The 21,872-nt window shown below is 41.5% G+C and overlaps 2 protein-coding genes across 7 annotated transcripts in view; both read right to left on the minus strand.

Annotated features, from left to right (window-relative positions):
- The window catches only part of LOC117349911, a 29,690-nt gene extending 23,478 nt beyond the window's left edge, over positions 1 to 6,212 (minus strand). The window contains exons 1-2 of the mRNA XM_033923627.1: positions 6,090 to 6,212; positions 1,488 to 2,761 (exon numbers count right to left, since the gene is read on the minus strand). Of these exons, the coding sequence (XP_033779518.1) occupies positions 1,488 to 2,654 (1,167 nt within the window). The 5' untranslated portion in view covers positions 2,655 to 2,761; positions 6,090 to 6,212. The remainder of the gene's footprint in view (positions 1 to 1,487; positions 2,762 to 6,089) is intronic.
- Positions 6,213 to 6,241: 29 nt separating this feature from the next.
- The window catches only part of LOC117349912 (protein mono-ADP-ribosyltransferase PARP14-like), a 31,314-nt gene continuing 15,683 nt past the window's right edge, over positions 6,242 to 21,872 (minus strand). For 4 of the 6 annotated variants that reach the window (XM_033923632.1, XM_033923629.1, XM_033923634.1 and 1 more), the window contains 5 exons: positions 20,650 to 20,844; positions 16,710 to 17,336; positions 14,261 to 14,400; positions 13,460 to 13,637; positions 11,209 to 11,890 (listed from right to left, as the gene is read on the minus strand). In XM_033923632.1, the coding sequence (XP_033779523.1) occupies positions 11,610 to 11,890; positions 13,460 to 13,637; positions 14,261 to 14,400; positions 16,710 to 17,336; positions 20,650 to 20,844 (1,421 nt within the window). In that variant the 3' untranslated portion in view covers positions 11,209 to 11,609. Of the gene's footprint in view, positions 6,388 to 11,208; positions 11,891 to 13,459; positions 13,638 to 14,260; positions 14,401 to 16,709; positions 17,337 to 20,649; positions 20,845 to 21,872 lie in introns of those variants that run through there. The other 2 variants (XM_033923630.1, XM_033923631.1) reach the window with 2 other exon arrangements.

Below are 21,872 nucleotides of genomic sequence, written 5' to 3' on the forward strand. Positions count from 1 at the left end.
TATTTTTAGGACTGCCCTCCTCTACCGTGCATGCGTTACAAGTCACTCAGAATTCTATCATTCGTGCTTTGTTTGGAGTGAGTTGGCAGGATCATGTTTCCTCACCCTATGTTACCTTACACTGGCTGACGATGGAGTATAGAGTTCAATATAAGTTGTTATTGCTGGTCGATTTGAGTATGCTTCAATTGGCACCAAAATATCTGCAGGATAGAGAATGACATGGTGATAGAATTCATCGCTGTTCCAGTCCCTGCATTTAACCACGAGAAACCATCCCCACGTCATTCTTTAAGGAGAGAGAAAAAACAGAGTATGAATTGGCTCAGCCACTGACCCTTAAGCCTTGCATTGGAGAATACTGGACTAAGGTTGAGATAGACACTAAAGAATGACAGTCTCTAGTATCCAGAGCAGATATTGTTATGTCATAATGTCTCATTCCATCAATGCCTAAGAGCCAACCTCATCAGTGATGTACAATGGCTTCTTTGTCCTATACTTGGCTCACATAAGAATCAGAGTATGAATGGGCCCAGCCACTGACCATCAAGTCTTGTATTGAAGAATAGTGGTGTAGAAGGACTGAGGTTGAGAGAGACACACTAAAGAATGCCACGGGATGGTTTCCCATGGGGACAAGAACAGTGATGAATTCTTTCACCGTGTCATTCTCTACTGCAGGACTGTGTGTCACTCTATGGACCCACTCAAGCACTACGCTCTGCAGGGCACTCTGACTTGATTATTCCAACTTGAAAAAAGCTGCATTTGGAAGTGGTGAGAAACAGTGTGTTCGCCTTTGCAGGCCCTACTGAATGGAACAAACTCCCAGTTTACATCAAACAGCAAAAGGATCTGTGTAATTTATTTTGTAGGATGAAATACGATTATTGACTTTTCATTGTAATAGACAATTGTCTGAGACATTACTATGGATTGTAAGATTTTTATGTTGTATGGTATATTTATTATGTATGTTAAAGGCAGATTATGAATAATAAACTATAGACTATGAGATGCAACCACACCACTGAGCAACAGCGATTAGGCTAGTGGGCACGCTGTGGAAACATTCCTATCAAGAATCAATTCCCATCCCTCAGATAATATAAGAAGGTACGTTTAGGTGGTCTAGAGAGTGAGATCAGGAGGATACAACAGGTTCTCAATATCTGCACACAGGATACACAATTTCCAAATAGCCCTTTTGCCTACATAAATAATAATTTTCATAGGTAAATGGCTTTGCAACATTGTCCTTCCTATCTATCTATCTATCTATCTATCTCTCTCTCTCTCTCTCTCTCTCTCTATATATATATATATATATTCATCAGGCATGTTTTCATACATTCATCCTAGGAGCTTAGCAGCTTTGCATATTTGGCATTCTAGAAAGATGGACGCTCAAGGACTAGAGTTGGCCATTCATAACAAATTATAACCATATCCATATTCTAAAGCTCATGGTGTTTGCCTCTCACCTTCTGTTCTTTTATAGGTTCTGAAACAACCTCTGTCTTCACATCCTCCAGGGAGAGAAGAACCTTAGGAAGGAGGTAGTCCAGGTTTTCTCTTTGAGACCAGTGCTTCAAGCACACATTTTGAATTTTGGCAATTGCCGTATCTTCTTCGGCTACAAATGCAATGTTTCGTAGGGGATGGTGGGGCTGTGTTCTGAAGAAGGTTTCTATTGCCAAGACGATGCACTCCACATGAGTTGTGTTCAGACCACAGCACGGAATAGCCAATGTATGGAAGTTATCCTGGGCTGCCCTTTCCAAGGAATGAATGATGCCTTCTGTTAGCAAGTGTCTTGTTGAATTATCTTGATCAGTCTGAGCATCATTGAAAATAAGGTGAAAGATAGTCTGTGGGGCTCTTCTGTTGCTTGGGACACATTGCTTAAACAATGCCATTGAGTTATGGGAGACGCTGCTAATTATTCCTGGGGATATGTTGTGATGAAGTATCTGGTCACCATAGTTAATCATCAAAGTAGCATCTTGTCTTAGGTTTGAAGGATCACCTTTCCAAACAAAGACATTGAGATCATTTACTGACTGGAAGAAACCAATCACTTTGGGATGGGTTGCAAGAAAGGAGTTTGGTCTGAATGCACCTTTCTTATATGAGCTTATGAAGCAGAGAACTTTGTCGATAGCATACATAGCTGCTTTCACTATATCATGGGGGCCATAGATTTGAATAGCAGACTTCTGCTCCAACATGCAGGACACCTTGACTCTCCACACAAGCAAATTCATAGTTTTCTTTAGAGATTTCCACAGAGTAACCTCATCTGGGTTTACATAGAACTTTTCCTTGACAAGAGACCATTTCTTTTGGAAGTCTTGAATGGCTTGGCCTGCTTGTTTGACCTGATACACAAATCCCTCCACTGATACCTCTGTATCACTATGCTGTGGGGATTCTACTATAGACACTCTTCTCCCGAGGTTATCAGACTGAGCTTCTACCAACATTCTGAAGATTCTCCACTCTAATGACTCTACTAGTTTCCTATCCATTGTGAAGATTTCTTGACTCCTTGCCTCTACCTCCTGCATTTCCTGCAGAAAAGATGGAATGTACAGAGAACCTTGATGATGGGCCAAGTTTGGTGGAATTCTTAAGGTGGTAGCAGCCATCTTTCTATAGGGGCCCCTGCAGAGAGTGTTCAGAGTTCCAGAAGATGCAGAACTGAAAACTTTAGGATTTCTTCTCTTCTCTCGACCCTCCGTATTTTGGAGATTTTCTGTGAAGAAAATAAGAAAATGACATCTGTTGGAGATTCATCCCACATAGACTGGAGTTGAGGTCCACATCTCACCCTCCCCCACACTGCATGATCTTGAGAAAGCTACTTACCCTCTTCATACTCAAATCATAGTACCTACGGCAGAGAACATTGTGAACCATGTAAAACGACTTGTTCCATACTGTGTATTCAGAGTACTCTAAATCATGCTGCCAAGGATCTTAATTATGTTTTTAATAAATATTAAATATGCAAACTAATATAATATAATAATAATGCCATCATGAGCGCATGCACAGAGGCCCTCCAGAAGTGGCCGTATCTTGTCGGGGCTTTCCAAAACCCGGACGCCACTGCCCATGGCTTTGTGCACTGAATCAGTGAGGAAGAGGGAGCTGGCTTGAAGATAATGCCTCATCGATCGCACCGTGGACCAGCGGTTGAAGAACACTGCTTTGGGCATCATGCAAGTGCTGGCCCTGTGGACCGGCACCAGTCCATGGACCGGTGGTTGAAGAACACTACGCTAGACCACCATGTAAGGCATTCCGGGGGAAAGCGGGAGGGAGGCAGGGAAGGTCCGGAATACTGCCTTAATTTAAAAATAAAAAAAATCACGAATAACCGAATCAGCGGGAGGGAGAAGTGTACTATAAACCTTACATGGTGTCTCAAAACACCAATACCCCTCCTTTTAGGAAGACAGAACACACAGGACTTTTACAGATCTATAAACTTTATCCCAGATCTCTACACAGAAGCTACACACTACCAAATCTCTTACCTAGGTTATACATTGACCCACACACACACACACAACCCAGATCCTCACCAAATACAGAACAAATGTCCACACGTTAGAAACAGAAATATGCAGACAAAAACTGAACTGGAAGCTTCATGGAACCATAGGTATCGCTATAGGGTGGCACCCAAAAGAATTTGCCTTGCTACCTCATATGGAATCAGCACACTTTCCTCTATTCCCCCTTCCTTCCTGCGGGTCTGACATTCCCTTCCTGACCTCTTCCCTATGAGTGGAAATTTTGGCTTTAAGGTTCCCCCACACAGCATTCCCTCATACAGATGATTGCACATAGTGAGGCAATAAACGCTATTCCCTCACCTTGCATGACACTCAACAAATGTGCTTCAAATCACCCCTGACATAACTCTAATTTTAAGGTCATTGTGAGGGAATCCATAAGCAGGTAGATATCCCCACACGATATTGTAACATGAAGAAACTGTTCTCTGGTCTTGTCCAACATTATTTGGAATATACGAGGGTGGTTTGAAATGTTTGGTTAAAACAGCAAGTTAAACAATGTAGTCTCCATGGAGGGCTATGTACGCTTACCCCCTCTTCTATGAAACTGCACTAGCGGTTTCTAGCTTGGGGAGCCGCGCTGAATGGCCCACGCTGCTCCCGATGCTCATAGGAACTCATTGAGCGTCGGGAGCAGTGTAGGCCATTCAGTGCGGCTCTCTGTGCTCTCTCTGCGCTAAAAAACACTAGCGCGGTTTCGTAGAAGAGGGGGATAGGGTCCCCCTTATATGAAACCTGGGCCAGCGAGGTAAATTCTTCTACGCTCATTCAATTCCTATGAGCATCGGAGCATTTACCTCGCCAGCCTGCGGTTCGATAAAAGGGGGCCTTAGTCCGGCGAGTTTCCAGTTTTTACGTATCATAGGAAAAATAGCTTACGAAAAAACTGGAAACATGCCAGACTAAGGCCCCTTTTTATCAAACCGCAGGCTGGCGAGGTAAATGCTCCGATGCTCATAGGAATTGAATGAGCGTAGAAGAATTTACCTCGCTGGCCCAGGTTTGATATAAGGGCCTCTTTTACAAAGGTGCGCTAAGCATTATAGTGCATGTTTAGTGCGCGCTAAATCAATGCGTGCACTAACTGCTAACGCATCACGCACGTGTTAGCGTTTAGCACGTGATTAGTGCGTGCTATTTACCACACGCTAAAAAGCATAGCGCACCTTTGTGAAAGAGGGGGTTAGTGTATAGCCCTCGATGGAAACTACGTTGTTTAATTTTTTTTCTTTTTTTAACCAAACTTTTCAAACCACCCTTGTATATCGTTTATTACACATTGCCAAAAGTTTAACAAGTTAAGGTAGCTTTAACATCAAAATTAAACCATACAAAAGAGAGAAAGGAATTCCATTACACAGCGAAAAGCAGAACATCACTAGAAGAAGTCAAAATAAATACATTCAAAAAGAAAAGAAAGATGATTTTAAAAATGTTGCCTTCAGTGATCTTATGCCCAAAAGCACAGGTAAAAATTATATACCCCCACCTCCCCCTTTTACAAAACTGCGATAGCGGTTTGTAACGCAAGCCGGCACGCTGAATGCTCCGTGCTGCCCCCGACGCTCATAGGAACTCTGTGAGCATCGGAAGCCACGCAGAGCATTATGTGTGCCAGCTTGCGCTAAAAAACGTTATCGCAGTTTTGTAAAAAGGGGGGGGATAGTTCATAGTTCACATTTATTTGATCTACTGTATGTTTATGTTTATTTAAAATTTTATATACCGCTCCTGCATTTTATTGACCTAAGCGGTTTACAATGTATCTAACTAAAATGAAATTAGGTACACTTCTCCCTCCGTATTCGCAGTTTCGATTATTCATGGTTTTTAGCTTGCCCCCCAAATGACGTCAACTTGCATAGAGAAAATCGCTGGTTCCCGGCACTTTCTTCACCGTGTTTTGCCTCTCCTTCAGGAACAGGCCAGGTCTCCCACCATGTTATTCGCGGTTTCACCATATTCACGATGGTTTTTTAATAGAAAACAGAGAATAACATATGAAAAAGTTATTCGCGGGTCTGTTAATCCCCTTTCACAGTGAATACGGAGGGAGAAGTGTACTTGAGAAAAACGACCCTATCTGTCCCGAAGGCTCACAATCTAGCTAAGTACCTGATTAAACTAAAAATATGTAATACATTTCCAAGATCAAAAATCAAAGAAATAGAAAATTGAAAGAATGAAAGAAGATAAAAAATTAAAAATAAAATAAATTTAAGAGATATAAAAGTCTCTGAGTCTCTGCAGAACCAGGTCAACCAGCCACCACCAAAAAAGCAGGACCAGGAACCACGCCAATGAAGACCACTGTGACACCATGACATACTGTACCACCCATCAACCCTCGTATCTTATTCAAATCACAAATTAAATTATGGCTCCTATTTGCCATTCACTGGTGCTGGAAACCAGTTCCTTAGAATTGGTTTAAAGACATCAGTCAATAACCACAGCCTCCTGGTGTAACCTTATTACTGTGAAACTTGAAGTTACCTGGGATGGATGAAGAGCCAGTAGTGATGGTGGTATGGACCACGGTGATGAAGAGGAATGCTTCCTCTCCTCTTTCTGAGCCTTCTTTTATCAGCTCCCCCCTGCACACAAACTTTCCAGATTCAGGACCTGCCTCTGAGTGCTCTCCACTGACTCCTCTGTGAGTGTTTGTCTCACTGACTCTTTGGAATCACCCATCCCTGGGTTGTGCTGGTTGCCTGAGGCGATGTGATATTCCTTTTGTGACGTTACACCCGAGTTTCATTTCTTGAAATGAAGTTACTTTCATTTTCTGCAGCTTAGAGGAGACAGCTGTGATCAGTGTACAGAGTTTGAAACTGCAAACTTTTAACTGTTTTTCAAGTATACAGCAATGAAGCATATAGGCCAAAAATGATGGTGTTTTCTTAAACTTGGGCAGAGAGACCCAGCAGAGATATAAATCTTTTCTGGCTCTCTGCCCATAAGTGCTAGTTTCGGTGGTGACAAGAATTCACACAGCAACGTAGCACAGATAAAGATTACTGCAACTTGCTTCTCTCAGATCTTCTGCTCAACCATCTCTCTCCCCTCCAATTCGTCCAAAATTCTTCTGCACAACTTATATTCTGCGAGAGCCTTCATACTCACATTACCCCTCTCCTGAAGTCACTTCACTGACTCCCCATCCGTTTCTGAATACAATTCAGACTCCTCGCACTGACCTACAAGTGCACTCAATCTATAGCCCCTAAATATCTATCCACACTTATCTCCCCCTGCCTCCCCCATAAGACCATTCATGAGTAGTGTGACCATATGGCTCCAGAAAAAAGGGAACAGATTGAGACATCCGGGTTTTACTTCCATTGAAAGCAATAGAAGTAAGGAGAACAGATTGAGACATCTTGGTTGCTTTCAATGGAAGTAAAACCCGGATGTCTCAATCTGTCCCCTTTTTTCTGGAGCCATATGGTCACACTATTCATGAGGCAAGTCCTTCCTAACTGTACCCTTCTCCTCCAGTGCTTCAGACTCCATCCCTTCTATCTTGCTGTGCTGTCACTGCGTTTGGCCTCAACACCTCCTATGGGAGGACATTCCAGACACATCTATCATCTGTCTATATAGAAGTACCGGTATTTCCTGCTGTTGCTCCTTTCAGTTTCATTTCCTAGGAGTATTGTGTAGCTTTATTGTTTCCTTGTTCCTGAAAAAGGGTCCTTGGTCTATTAATACCTTTCAAGTATTTTAATGTCTGTTTCCTATCTCCCTGTTTGTCCTCTCCTCCAGGGGGCTGACTGATTTCCTTTTTCTGGTTGTGGCTTCAGTCCTCCATCTTCTGGGCTTAGTTCCCACCTACTTGTAGAATTTCTGACTTATCCACACCCACCCGTACATATTCCTCCCAGGCAAGCTTCCTCTTCCCTCTGTTCCTGACACTCATCCTCACTCTGATTTCCCCAGCAGATACAACATATCTCCCTAACGTCAGACAGGTGTTTCCTGGAATAAAGAATTGTTTCACTTTCTGTAGCCGGAAAAGGGTGAAATCTGGACATAGCTGGCCAGACAAAACGCTGACATAGGCACACACAAAACCAGTCATAATAGTAAACTTCTTTGAAAGTTATTAATACACAGCGCACCGACATCTTCTCGGTCATAACCCCCCAACTCTGGAATTCCTTACCAGCTTACCTAAGGGAGGAAATAAGACACTGTCTTATATTAATTTTGGGTCCAAAAAACGCACTAGGGCTTATTTTTGGGTGTGTACAATGGTCATCCCTGAAAATAAGCCCTAGTGTGTTTTTTGGATTTTAGCATGGGCTGGTGAGGTAAATGCTCCGATGCTAAAAACCTCTAGTGCTGTTTAGTAAAACCCTATCAAGGTTATCTAAGGAGTTTACAATCAGATATTCAATCATTTCCCCTATCTGTCTTGGTGGACTCAAAATCCATCTAATGTACCTGGGGTAATGGAAGATTGAGTGACTTGCCCAGGGTCACAAGGAGCAGTGCAGGATTTGAACCCACAACCTCAGGGGGCTGAGGCTGTAACTCTAACCACTAGGCTACTCCTTCCTATACTGCCCTTCCTTAGGTAACAGCAGAGCAGAGAAAGCTACCGACAATGTTAACACAATACACTTGAAGGGGGGAATTCATCAAGGGACGCTAAGGAGCTGAAGTTATTGGCAAACATCAGGCCCGTAAACAAAACAAAACAAAAAAAAAAAATATATATATATATTAACATCTCCACATTGACAACTAAGCCTTTTAGGCTATCATTCTACCCTTCCTTACGTGATTGCCCATTTAATGTTACTTTTCTACCCTCCTTCCATTTTGTTCCTGTCAGTGATTGTCTTGTTTTAGTCTTGTATGACTTGAGTGTTTTTTACCCTGGTTCTTTTAATTGTGAGAGAAACCAAAAAACACTGTGCAGTGACGATGTTCCTGAGATGGACTTTATTGAAAATGTAAAAGTCAACATGAACAATCCACATAAAAGTAAAATAATCCACATAAAAACCTTAAGGACCTAGTCCGTTGAGAGCGTAGGACCCAACACGGTCCGTGTTTCAACAAGATAGTCTTCTTCAGGGGTCTCTGATAGTAGTAGATACGTGAAAAAACTAATCAATCCAAAAGAACAATTGCGTGGAAATTCGCAGAGAACACACTGCTAAAACCAAAAGAAGACTATCTTGTGGGTCTTACGTTCTCAACAGACTAGGTCCTTAAGGTTTTTATGTGGATTATTTTACTTTTATGTGGATTGTTCATGTTGACTTTTGGAACTTTTAAATTTTCAATAAAGTCCATCTCAGGAACATCGTCACTGCACAGTGTTTTTTGGTTTCTCTTGGATTTTCTTCTCTGTGGATCTCCCAGGTCAATTTCTTTGTTTTGGTTTTCTTTTAATTGTAAATCGCTTAGAAATTTTTATAAGCCTTTAATCAAATTTTAAATAAAGCTTGGAAACTTTAGTGCGTGCTAACTGCATTATTTATTTAAGAGACTTACAGTCTACCTAAAAACGAAGCGGATTACAACCATACATACATAAAATATTAAATAAACATAGTATACCTAAAAAACACTTTAAAAAAGGTACTGTAAAACTGTCCACTTTAGAAACTGCATGCAATCCACTGCTTTCTCTAATGGTTGCGGCAGCAACAAATTATATGTAATGTAATCAGTGGCATATTAAGGGTAGGAGGCGACTGGGGTGGTGGCGCCTCCCTATGTCCTCCTCTCCATGCCCCTGTCCTTCTGCACCCCCACTGCTCCTTCCCACCCCCATTCCATACTCATGTTCTCCCTCCCCCTCCCCCCCCCCCCCGTGCGAGCATGGTGTGGTAGAGAGGTGCTGGTGTCTGCACTGATATGGCATCCAGGGCGGTCCACCCCAACCCCTTCTTACTAAGACAGTCAAGCCATTGTGACATCTCTGATTAGGTTGGCTCTTAGGCATTGGTGGAATGAGGCATTATGACATCACAGTCTCAGCTCTGGAATGTTGAAACTCTTTGGGTTTCTGCCTGGTACTTGGGACCTGGGTTGGCTACTGTTGGAAACAGGATACTGGGCTTGATGGACCTTCGGTCTGTCCCAGTACAGCAATTCTTATGTTCTTATGTGAGCCAAATCTAGGACAATCGAGCCATTGTGACATCATTGCTGAGGTTGGCTCTGAGGCATTGGTGGAATGAGATATTATGACATCACAATATCAGCTCTGGAATGTTGCTACTCTTTGGGTTTCTGCCTGGTACTTGGGACCTGGGTTGGCCACTGTTGGAAACAGGACACTGGGCTATTTGGACTTATTCTTATGATCTTATGAGAGCCAAGATTAGGTCACTCAAGCCATTGTGACATCACTGATGAGGTTGGCTTTTAGGCATTAGTGGAATGAGATATTATGACATCACAATATCAGCTCTGGAATGTTGCTACTCTTTGGGTTTCTGCCTGGTACTTGGGACCTGGGTTGGCCACTGTTGGAAACAGGATACTGAGCTTGATGGACCTTTGGTTTGTCCCAGTATGTCAATTCTTATGTTCTCAATATTGTGGTTTCAATCACGAAGGGCCAGCAAGTTCTTCAAGACTCTCAGGAAATCTGAATGGCTCACAGGATGGAAACCGTAATATTGCTGTACCAAATCTCCATACAGTGGTGACACTTAAGGTACCTTAGATGAAACAATGACTACAGAACATAAGCTGGGTCTGGGATTTCAAGTTCCTCATGTGACCATCTGAGAGCCCTCCCCACCCCCCAATCACCCTAGTTCCTCCCCCATCTCCATCCATATTGATGTATCTTGACCCCATGAAGTGATGCCGGAAAGGAGCTCAGTAGTAGCAAAGTCTAAAACAGGGACGAGCATTTCCATATCATTGCGTTTTATTCCAGTTTAGTGCAAGGAAAATAGCACACACTCAATACAAACAGAAGAAAAATCCAAGACCTGGATTAGCCACCGCGAGGAAAGGCTAGATGGACCAGTAAGGCTGTTCTTATGTTCTTATGATTTGGGTTCCCTGAAGACGGAAATTACATTACATTACATTAATGACTTCTATTCCGCCTGTACCTTGCAGTTCTAAGCGGATTACATCAAAAGATAACTGGACATTTCCAGGATGAGGGATACATTTAAAGACATTGGGCCTAATACAACAAGAAGATAGCTAGACGTTTCCAGGAAGATGAATATGTTTCCAGGAAATGAAACACGGTCCACATGGGGACCCTGAAGTATTCTTAAGATAAGCTTTCTCTATCATAAATTGAAGATTGTTGAAATTCATCATATACACAGATATATAAAATTTATATGCAATGATTGGATGGCGAGGCTCAATTTCGGCATAGCTCCCAGTTGGTCTCCAGGTCTCTGAGCATATACACATAAGAAATAGTGAAAAATACAGCTATTTGCATTCATAAATTTATTTATAGTGAAAAGGAAGTGCAGCAAGTTCAAGCTGTTTTTTGGCAGTTCATAATTTTCCCTTTCATGTAATCTGAATTGTTTTCTCCCCATTTGCTTTTTGACTTCGCCGGCAACTAAATTTCATTGGCGCAAATGGTCGGGCCTGAATTTAGAAATGGTTCTCAGACAAAAGCCCTATTTTTTATTTTTCTTGTATTTATATTCCACATAATCCAATGTTCTTAGAAGGTTACAAGAAAACATTCACAATATAAATTATAAAAATACTTTCAAAACATAAAATCTTAAATTCTAATTTTAAGCATGATTTATAGAACAGCACTTCTTTCAGAGACAAACCTGTAGGCGTACTATATAAAATGTGTTCCTTAGTGACAGGAAAACATTAGAGGTGTAGATTGTTCCTGATTTTCTAAGAAGAAGAGAAGGCAAGTGTCCTTTTGTCCAACATGCTTCACATTCTGCTGTTACAGTATACTAACGGATCTGGCCTAAGGAGGCGAAGGGGGTGGGTGGGTTGAGGCAGTTTGCTTATTCCTGGATACAGCCCACTGACCTGCTATTTGAAAGTGATTCGATACTCCGGATAGGCTTGTGTGTCATGAAAGATAACGAAAACAGAAGGTGATTCCATCTTATCCACCACACTGTCAAAGAGGTCGCGGCCTGAGTATGCATTGCGTGGGGGAGCAGCTCTCAGGTCACAGTGTCCGAGTGAGTATGTCCCGGTTAATACCCGTGCCTGGATTATGGTACAGAAGCCATCACTGTTTGGCTTGGAGTACATTTTTGCTGAGGAATATTCTGCATTCACTGCGAAGTACACTCCATGGCCGAACGCTTTACAGAACAAACAAAGAACAAGAATCAAATAATGCATCTGCTCATGCGTCCCTACTCTCCAGACATTGCCTGCATTTCATTCTCTACCTGAAGTGGCTTTCAATACAGATCTTGAGAATGCTCTCCCTCACTCCTGCCTCTCCCTGTCCTGTCCCCATAAGTTTTGTTGCTGTACTTGGCCCTGCCCCATTCCTGTAAGCTCTGCCTTAACCGCACAAGCCTTGAACACTTATGATATTAAAGTGTTTAAGGCTTGTGCAGATGAGGACAGAGCTCCTAGGAATGCGGCAGGGACAAGAAAATGCGTTCCCACAGGGACGGGGAAAAATCTGTCTCCGTGTCATTCTCAAATTAGAACTGAGACACAGGGAGATAAAAGTGACTCCCCCAAGGTCACACACAGACAGGCTGCAAATGAAAATTATTTATGTGGTTAGTGGTGGTCCCAAACACATATGCTATTTAAAAAAAATTTCAGATGATAAACATATAACTGGCTATTTTAATCATAGAAAGATCAAATACTCTACATACTGAAGGACATGATTTAGGGTGGAGCAAACATGGCAACAACTTATAGGTTCAGTAGAAAAACTCAGCCCAACATATAATCCAACAATCAGGAGCACCTTTGTGCATGCATGTGACAGTAAGTAACATTGTAAATGACCTGAATGACCCATCCAGTCTCTCCATTAAATTAACCTCTCTCTTCTTTGCTATTTCTGGGTCATAGACTGTAAAGTCCACTAGGTTGAAACTGCTGAAGTTGCCATCCAAGCTCACTCCAGCCTATCCAACCATCCTGTTTGCAGAATATCTACCATAAAGTCTGGCCAGTAACATCCTCATGTTCCAAGTTAGTGGAGTTCTCATCGATGCTCTCCCCAGCCCAATCCTACACCAAATCATCACATATGGGACACAGACCGTTCAAGTTTGTCCAGTACCGGCCTTAGCTCTTTAATTTACATTCTTTGTTTTCTAATAGAGATCCTCTATGTTTATCCCACACTTTTTTGAATTCCATCATCGTTTTCCTCTCCACACTTCCCTCGGGAGGGCATTCCCGGCATCCACCACCCTCTCCATGAAAAAGAATTTCCTAATATTGCTCCTGAGTCTTCCTCCCTGCAACCTCAAATTAAGAATTCTAATGTGTGCGTATTTAATAAGATATATACATAAGTGTTAATCCCAGCCCTGTTTCACTCATTCTTTCACCCCAGCAATGCCTATGAGTATATCACATAGAAGCAACTGTTATTTTTTTTCTGAGCGTTTATAAACCAGTGCAATTTGCTTATTGGGTTTTTGCCAGGTACTTATGACTTGGATTGGCCTCTGTGAAGACGGAATACTAGGCTGGATAGACTATTGGTCTGACCCAGTAAGGCTATTCTTATGTTCTTATGTAAAGTGCTGCTCAACAGTGATTTCTACAATGACCCCTAAAGTTAATTCCCCAGGAGTCAGATAATCAGTGGCAGAGCCAGAAATTAGAACTGAGACCAGCACTATACCCAGAAGAATTTCCCAGAGTTCTTCTGTTTGCTAAGGACTTACTTGATCGCTGGTTGAGGCTCCGGTTGAAACCATGCTCACATATTAACAAGGAGGTTTCTGAGGAAGTGCCATGATACAAGATCCTCTCATTCTCTGTTTCCTGCCCATTCTTCTCCTCCATCTGTTTCTTCCGAAGACTGTATGCCTCATACAGGGGGATGCATTGAATCCTTTCAATCTGAAACATGCAAAGTGATCCAAATGAATACAGGTTATCAGAAAATTAAATTTAAGTGATCTGCAATATCTATTGTGACCATAAGATGTCCCCATTGTACCAAATAGAGGAATAAATCATCTGTAATGCATACAATGAACACAGGATGTCAGTATTTTTTATGAAAACATGTCCTATTTGGTAAAACTTTTGCAGCAGAAAAATTAGGCCCAATATTTGAAGTGAGTTTATAGTCATTGGCTTGTGGTGAATCCTTAACTCACTTAACCTTCAATTTTTGTAGTTAGAACAATAAAATTGGGCAATTTACGAGTTAAATAGCCCAATTTTATTCATAATAAATGGGGCTGGCACTGGAGTGGGATGAAGTTGGAAGTTGTATGTGTAAGTTTTGCAGGAATATTTAGTCATGCATATATTTAGTGCTAATTAAATGGCAACTCTCCCTAAATATTGTGATTCTTTTTTTCTCAAAACCAAGCAGCTGGTTTCTGTTCCTTAAATACTTCAATAAACAACTTCATGGTTGGAATACAATGCCTGCAAAATACAGTGTGAACACAGGGTGTCACCTCCTCCCTGTCCCCCCCCCCCCCCAAGCCCCAGTTCAAGATGGAACTCACAGATTGAATCTGATAGTGGGCTGCAGACAGGTTGAACCGTTTCTCCACACTCTGGTACTCCAGTGAGTCTTGTCTCAACTTTATCATCTCAGCTTTCCTACTACTGGCCATTTCTTGCCAGAAGGCCGGCAGCCCTTTCACTGCAACAGATTAAAAACACACTCAGATTAACAGATTAATGTACAGAGTAAAGTGAAAGCACAACTCGCTCTATACCAATGCTACATATAAGAATGATCCTCCAATAATGGTTCATATTAAATATCTTAACCTTCTGAATCTACTACTAGATTTTAGTTTTCATTTAAAAATTTCTTAGAATTCTATTGTTTAACTGTTTCTCTTTCCATTCTATTCATATGCCGTCCTCTACTTTTTCTTTTTTCCTCATTTCTAATGTTTATTTTTCTTTTTACATTTCTATATTTGATTTAATTCTTAAAATTATTTTCTATTTAATTAGTTTCTTTCCATTACATTATTATTTTGGAATGTACGTTTTGTTTAACAGTATGGTATTGAGAGTTCAATGTATTCTTGTTAGGATGCTTCATATCTCATTTTTTCCTCTATCTTTATTTTCCTCTCTATTATTTTGCTAATTTGTTCGTTCTTTGGTACTTTAGTTAGATTGTGAGCCTTCGGGACAGTAAGGGAATTTCAAAGTACCTATTCTTTATTTATTTATCTTATTTTTATTGTCTATTTTCTGTAAACCGCTTAGAATCCTAACGGAGTTTAGCGGTATATAAGAAATAAATTACATTACATTACTACAATTAATTATTTCTATAGCGCTACCAGAAGCACGCAGCACTGTACAGAGTCACAAAGAATAAGAAAACAGTCCCTGCTCCAAAGAGCTTACAATCTAAACAGCCAAGGCACAAATAGGATGGCATGGATAAAGTTAAGTGGAACAGTTAATCAGTGGGCCGGGTTGGAGGGCAGAGGAGTAGGGTTAAGGATTGAAAGCTATAGCAAGAAGGTGGGTTTTCAGTCTGCTTTTAAACAAGGAAAGGGAAGGGGCTTGACGGACAAACACGCGTAAATGAATCTGCTTTTAAATCTCAAATCCTCTCTGATCACAACCTCGTTGATTTTAACGAGTTTCAAGTTTAATAAAAATTTTGATCAAATCGCAAATTCCTCCCCCCCCCCCAAATCCAAAGTGATGTACAGTAAAATGTGGGGAAGGCAGACAAAACAATTAAGAACATAGACATGGACAAACGACTTATTAGATACAAAAGAGATGCGGGAAGAATACAATTGTGATAGGAAAGAAAGCAATTATAGAACAAAACATAAAGATAGGAAGGGAAATAGTAATCAAAGCCTCATAGAAATCTTATCTGTTGAACGCGTCTTTATACAGGAATTATATCTAATTGCACTGGACTTTATCTAATGACTTCTCTTCCCTTAATTATTTTGGCAGTGAATTCCAAGTTTGTGGGGCTACACCTGAAAAGATAGGGCCCCTTTTTCTAAGGTGCGCTAGCGTTTTTAGCGCACGCAGGATATTACCGCGCGCCACACGGCTAGAACTAATGCCAGCTCAATGCTGGCATTAAGGTCTAGCGTGCACGGCAATTCAGCACGCACTATTCCGCGTGTTAATGCCCTACCGCAGCTTAGTAAAAGGAGCCATCAGTATCCTTCCAGGTATTAATACATCTTAAGGATGGGACGGACAGGAGGTTTTCTGATCATCAGATCTTAATGCTCTTGACAGTGCGTAGGGAATGAGCATTTCTCTCTAGGAATAAGGGAGATTTACAGGATAATACTTTATAAGTTAATACGGATATTTTAAATAATAAATACATTTCCTGAAACCTCTTATTTTTCCTGTCTGTGTATCTTGACTAGTTTGTAAACTCCAGGGAACAAAGACCATCTCTTATGGGTATCTGAATGGCATTGTCCTGTACATGTAAAGCATGAATAGAGCACAGATAACTGAAGAGTGGATCTTGAACAGAGCTACGTACAGGCGTTACACTCATACATGTAAAGAATGAATACAGCACGGACAGCTGAAGAATGGGCCTTCAGCAGAGTTACATACAGGCATCACAATGATATATGCACAGCATGGATACAGTATTGACAGCTGAGCAGCAGGACTCTACCATTTTCCCCCCGCTGTCTTTGCTTCTTGTCTCTGTACAAGTACTTTGTACATGAAAGAAAACTAGAAGAGTCACCTCCAAGGGTCAGTAACAGGCAAACAGACAGTGGCGATGTCCAAAAACACAGGTGTACTTGATTATTTCAACACTCAGCTTTATTTATGCAATTGGCACGCACGTGTTTCGGCCCAAACGGCCTGCCTCAGAAGTCTTGTCGAGTCATCGCATGAAACAATCAAGTGTTTTTGGACATCGCCACTGTCTGTTTGCCTGTTACTGCCATTAACATCAACAGTTGTGCAGGCACATACCTGTTAGCCTCTCCTTCCTCTGAACACGAAAGCACTTGTTGTCTTCTGGTACCTGCCCCTGCATGGCCCGAAAGTTCACCATCATCTTTCTGGTGCCCTCCCACTTCAGACTGACCTCTGCTAGCCCCAGCCTATAACCTCGCTCCAGTTGGCAGCTGTCCAGGGTGCTGAAGTCCTTCAGTCTCTGCAGCTCCTCATACTGCCATTGGGCAGGAACAAGAAGCCACTTGTTTTCCTCTCTCTCCTTTGTTGTCTTCAGTTCGCGTAGGTCCTGCTCCACCAAGGTTTTCACCTCTTCCACCTCCGAGATTGTGCCCTGCAGCTTTAGACAGTCCTTTGCCTTGGAGACTACCACACCTGTGCGGAGCAGTTTAAGATATATTTCCTCCAGGTGGCTGACAGTTAGATGTTCGAGGGCTGAGTCTTGGATGATACACTCAGTATACAGTGAGTCAAAATGTGTTTTGATTGTCTGGGTCACCTTCATCAGTGTCTCCTGTTTCTCAGTGAAAAGTCGGAGCACAGCAGGCTTGCTGGAGGATTTTGCTTTGAGTTGCTGCCAGCTGTCCTCAGTGGCCTGACAGCTTTCTTTGGAAGAGTCAGAGGAAGTGAAGTGGCTAAAAAGAGCTACAAAATCAAGAAATTGAACATTATGTAGGGATTGGTTTATAAACAAGCTGTTCACCTACAGAGTTGCTAAAGACGGTTAAAGCAGTTAGTAAAGTTGGGTTTAAAAAAGTCTGAACAAATTCATGGAAGAAAAGTTCATAAACTATTATTAAGATAGACCTGGAATTTTGTTCCTTTTTGGATTCTCAAATAAGATTGATGAAAATAGAAATGTGTTTGCATTGAATTACCAGACCTCAAATACCCAAGGCACTACTTAAATAATTTTTCATGCCCTTACTGGGGTGGTAAATTCATCATTGGTCTTGGTAAAGTGACTTGTGCTGTAAATATTTTTTGGTGCAATAATAGAAGGAGGCATAGCCCCTGATGAAACCGAATGTGAAACAGGTGGGCAGCCGTCGGGCACAAAAGATAAGTGCTTTCCTTCCTCTAGCACCTTATGCACTGAATGCACTTTATATTTATTGAAATTGACATTAAAAATATTTACAGCACAAGTCACTTTACCAAGACCAATGATGAATTTACCACCCCAGTAAGGGCATGAAAATTCTTTAAGTAGTGCCTTGGGTATTTGAGGTCTGGTAATTCAATACAAACTTGATATGAATTTGTTCTCTGGCTTATATTACCTTTTTGGATTAAGTCCTTAAAATAGTCTTATAAGGGTAGTTTGAAAAGTTTGGTATAAAAGCATGTTAAACAACTTGTCTCCACCGAGGGCTATACACTGAGTCCAGGAAAAATAGCTTACAAAAAATTGGAAACTCAGTGGACTATGGGGTCCTTTTACGTGTGTATGTTAGTCTATGGACAGGTTAGCGCATATGTAAATTTAGCGCATGCTACAACGTCTAACGCACCTTTGTAAAACAGGGGGTAAGTGTACCACCCTCGATAGAGGCTAGTTGTTTAACATGCTTTTTTTTTTACCAAACTTTCCAAACTACCCTCGTATTTGGAATGCCAATTTTTGCATTTCCAGGAGTCTCCTCTGACTTTTTCAGGCCCTGCAATCTGCTTTAGGCCAGAATCTCCTGCTATTTCATCTCCTGTGCTCTCTGCTTTTCGTAGAAGTCTCTGGTATTTTCAACCCCCTACACTTTTTGCATTATGTCAGAGTTTCTATGGTATTTTCAGTCCCCATGTTATCTACTTTTCGTAGGAGCCTCTGGTATTTTCAATCCCTGCACTCTCTCCATTTTGCCAGAGTCTCCTTTGATGTATTTTTTTTATTTTTTATTTTCTAGAATACCACATAATCTGATTCCCCTTACAGAAAGGGCTGATTTCCTGAAAAAATCCCAAAAAATTTCCCCCAAGGCTCTAAAACTTTTCAGAAGCACGATACTCGCTTTAGCCCATAAGGCTCTACAAACTAGACTAAACTAAAACGTAACCTTATATACCGGGTCTTCAACCAAAGGAAGCTCGACGCGGTTAACAATAAATTTAAAAAAATAAAGTAAACTGAAATACATGAGAGTTTGTTTTCAAAATGTTTAGCGAATAAAAAAGTTTTTAGAAGTTTCCGGAAGAGTTGGAAGGAACAGGGACACCTCAAAATTAGGGGAAGTTCATTCCATAGTTGGGGAAATTTAAACGCCTGTCGAGTCTGTTTTATAATAAAAGGATTGAGCACCATCTAGTTTCCTTTGTTGTTGTTTTTGGAGCTTGAAATAGAGCAATATTATCCCCCCTCCCCTTTCACAAAACCACATTGAAGCAAGTGCACCGCATTCAGCGTGATGGCAGTGCTAAAAATAGCTTTTGTGGTTTTGCAAAAGGGAGGTAAATTTCTTGTTAAACTTGGCAAGAGTGGAAATGAAATGCTAGTCCAAGTTTAAAGGGATAATGCCATGAAGAAAATGGCAATGTACAAATGGATTAAACATTTTTCTGAGGGGAGAGAAAGCATTCCTGTTGAAGAGAAGTCAAGGCAACCAGTAACGAGCAGAACTGATGAAAACATTGCAAAAATTGGTCAAATTGTGCGTCAAAATCGTCAATTGACTGTGATAAGACTACAAGATGTTCAGAAAGGAAATAAAAACTATACTCTTCAAGAAATCCCTTAATAAAGCTTAATACCATGATAAAGCTTAACCCCCCTCTTACCATCCCCTCCATAACCCCAGATCCTACTTTTCCCTCTCTTGGAAACCTTCTCTGATCTAACATTGTAACCCTTCTTCCATAACTCTTTTTGTAATCCGCTTTGAACCGAAAGGTAATGGCGGAATAGAAATCTGTAATGTAATGTAATAAGCATAGTGAACCAAGGAAACATCGATAGAGAAACAGGAAAATCTTAACTGAAAATCTTGGCATGAGAAAGGTGTGTGTAAAATTGGTCCCGAAGGACCTCACCGATGAACAAAAGCAAAGGAGAGTCAAAGTTTGCCAAGATCTTTTGGAGAGGCAAGACGATGTTTTGGGAAAAGTTATCACTTGCGATGAAACATGGGTGCACCAATACGACCCTGAAACAAAGCGTCAAAAAAATGCTCAGTGGAAAGCAATCAATTCTTCACAACCAAAAATGTTCCGTCAGTCCAAATCAAGATTCAAGACGATGTTGCTAACCTTTTTTGATATCAAAGGGATTATTCATTATAAATTTGTGCCAACTGGACAAACAGTTAACCAAGTTTACTATTTGGACCTGCTGAAAAGGCTGCGTGAAAAAGTTAGATGAAAATGGCCTGAACTTTTCGCCAGCAACTCATGGCTCTTGCATCATGACAATGCACCAGCTCACATTACAACATCTGTGAGGGAGTTTTTAGCCAGTAAACAAATAACCATATTGGAACACCCTTCCTATTCACCTGATCTGGACCCAATGACTTTTTTTTTCTTTAGCCAGAGATAAAAGAAATATTGAAAGGAAGACATTTTGATGACATTCAGGACATCAAGGGTAATACGATGACAGCTCTGATGGTCAATCCAGAAAAAGAGTTCCAAAATTGGTGCCTAGCTTCCCAAGGGGAGTACTTAATTCTCAGACCTTATACTTGAATACCTGCATTTAAACCACGTGAGGCTATAAGTGGTGTATAAATACTAAAATAAATAATTAAAAAAAAAAATCTAATAAACCATAATCCCTAATCTTGACCCGTTTTAATTACCAGTGGCTTAAATTGCTCATTTTTGAAGGTCTTTTTAAAAATCAGGTTTTGCCCACATTTTAAGACTTTGTGACACGTATACAGGAAACTACAGATCCTTGCAAATTGTTCAGGCAAAAGAAGCATTTCTTTTCCAATCAGCTCTGTGATGTTGGCTGTGAAGGGCGTACCTTGGAGAAAGCTGCCTTTTCTGGGCTCCTGTGGCACGAGCTGTCCACAGCAGGATTCCAGCTTTTCCTGCAGAGCTTTGCTGAGTCTCTCCTCACTGGCAACGATCTTTATCAGTGTGAGGTTCACCAATTGGGTTGCTGTCATGGCCAGAGCATTAACCAGGATTCCAGCAGCCTCCTGCGGAGGGACCTTCCCTAAGGGAGAAAGGATACAGATAATGACATTCTTGAGCTGTTGTTCCCCGTGACAAACGTGGCAGGTTTGTAGAGATTGCAAGGTGAGTGGGTTCCAGCAGCCACATCTTGGGGATACAGATAGGCAACAAAATCGGACCTAGATTTCTAACGAGGCAGAGCAGGTTGCTACCTAAAGCACCACAGTAAAAGGGTCACTTTTTCCTCCAACAGCCCACTCCCAAATACTGCTCAGCTCCTTTCAGACCCAGTGGCCTGCGGTGAGGGCATTCAGGAGATTCGGTGAATTCCCAGCTCTCCAGCCCTGCTATTTTTTTTTTGTTTGTTTACTTTTTGATTGATGCAGTTTGATTTGTTGAGTAGGCAGCCTGCTCAACCAGTCAAACAGCATCAAACAAAAAGTAACCCCCCCCCCAAAAAAAAAAAAAAAAAAGCAGGGATCTTGGGCTGGGGATTCTCTGAACCCCTTGAAGATCGATATTACTGATCTGAATTTGATTGGCTGAGCAGCTTCTGCCTGTTGCCTGCTGAGCCAATCAAATTCAGAGCAGTGCTCTCAGGGCCTTTAGGGAAATGGCCTGGGGGATTGGGAATAAAGACTACAGAGGAGGGAGCACTGGAGAATGGGGTACCAGAGGGATGAAAGTTTCAAGGGGACAGGGTGCTCTGGGGACTGAGGAGCTAAGGGAGATGGGGTCTCAGGAGGATGGCAGATAGAAAGCTGGGGGGGGGGGGGGACAGCATGCAGGCTCTTTCCAGCACAGATTTACATCTATATGGGAATATTTCTGCCCTTTAGAATACCACAAAATTTGGAAGGTGATATAAAGAGCGTTTTGCTTAAAACTTAATTCCTAGTGTAGCTGCTTCACACTGGCTTGGTTTGGAAGCCACTGTTAGGACACCTTAGTGACACTGGAAAGTGAGTGTTGTGGTGGGTTTGGGGAGAAGAGTCTCCTGGAAGGTTTGGAGAAGTGGTGATCTTGAGATGTTTGGTGAAGACATTCCTTAGAAGTCTGAGGAAGTGT

Source organism: Geotrypetes seraphini, chromosome 16 (assembly GCF_902459505.1).
Source record: "Geotrypetes seraphini chromosome 16, aGeoSer1.1, whole genome shotgun sequence".
Taxonomy (NCBI): domain Eukaryota; kingdom Metazoa; phylum Chordata; class Amphibia; order Gymnophiona; family Dermophiidae; genus Geotrypetes; species Geotrypetes seraphini.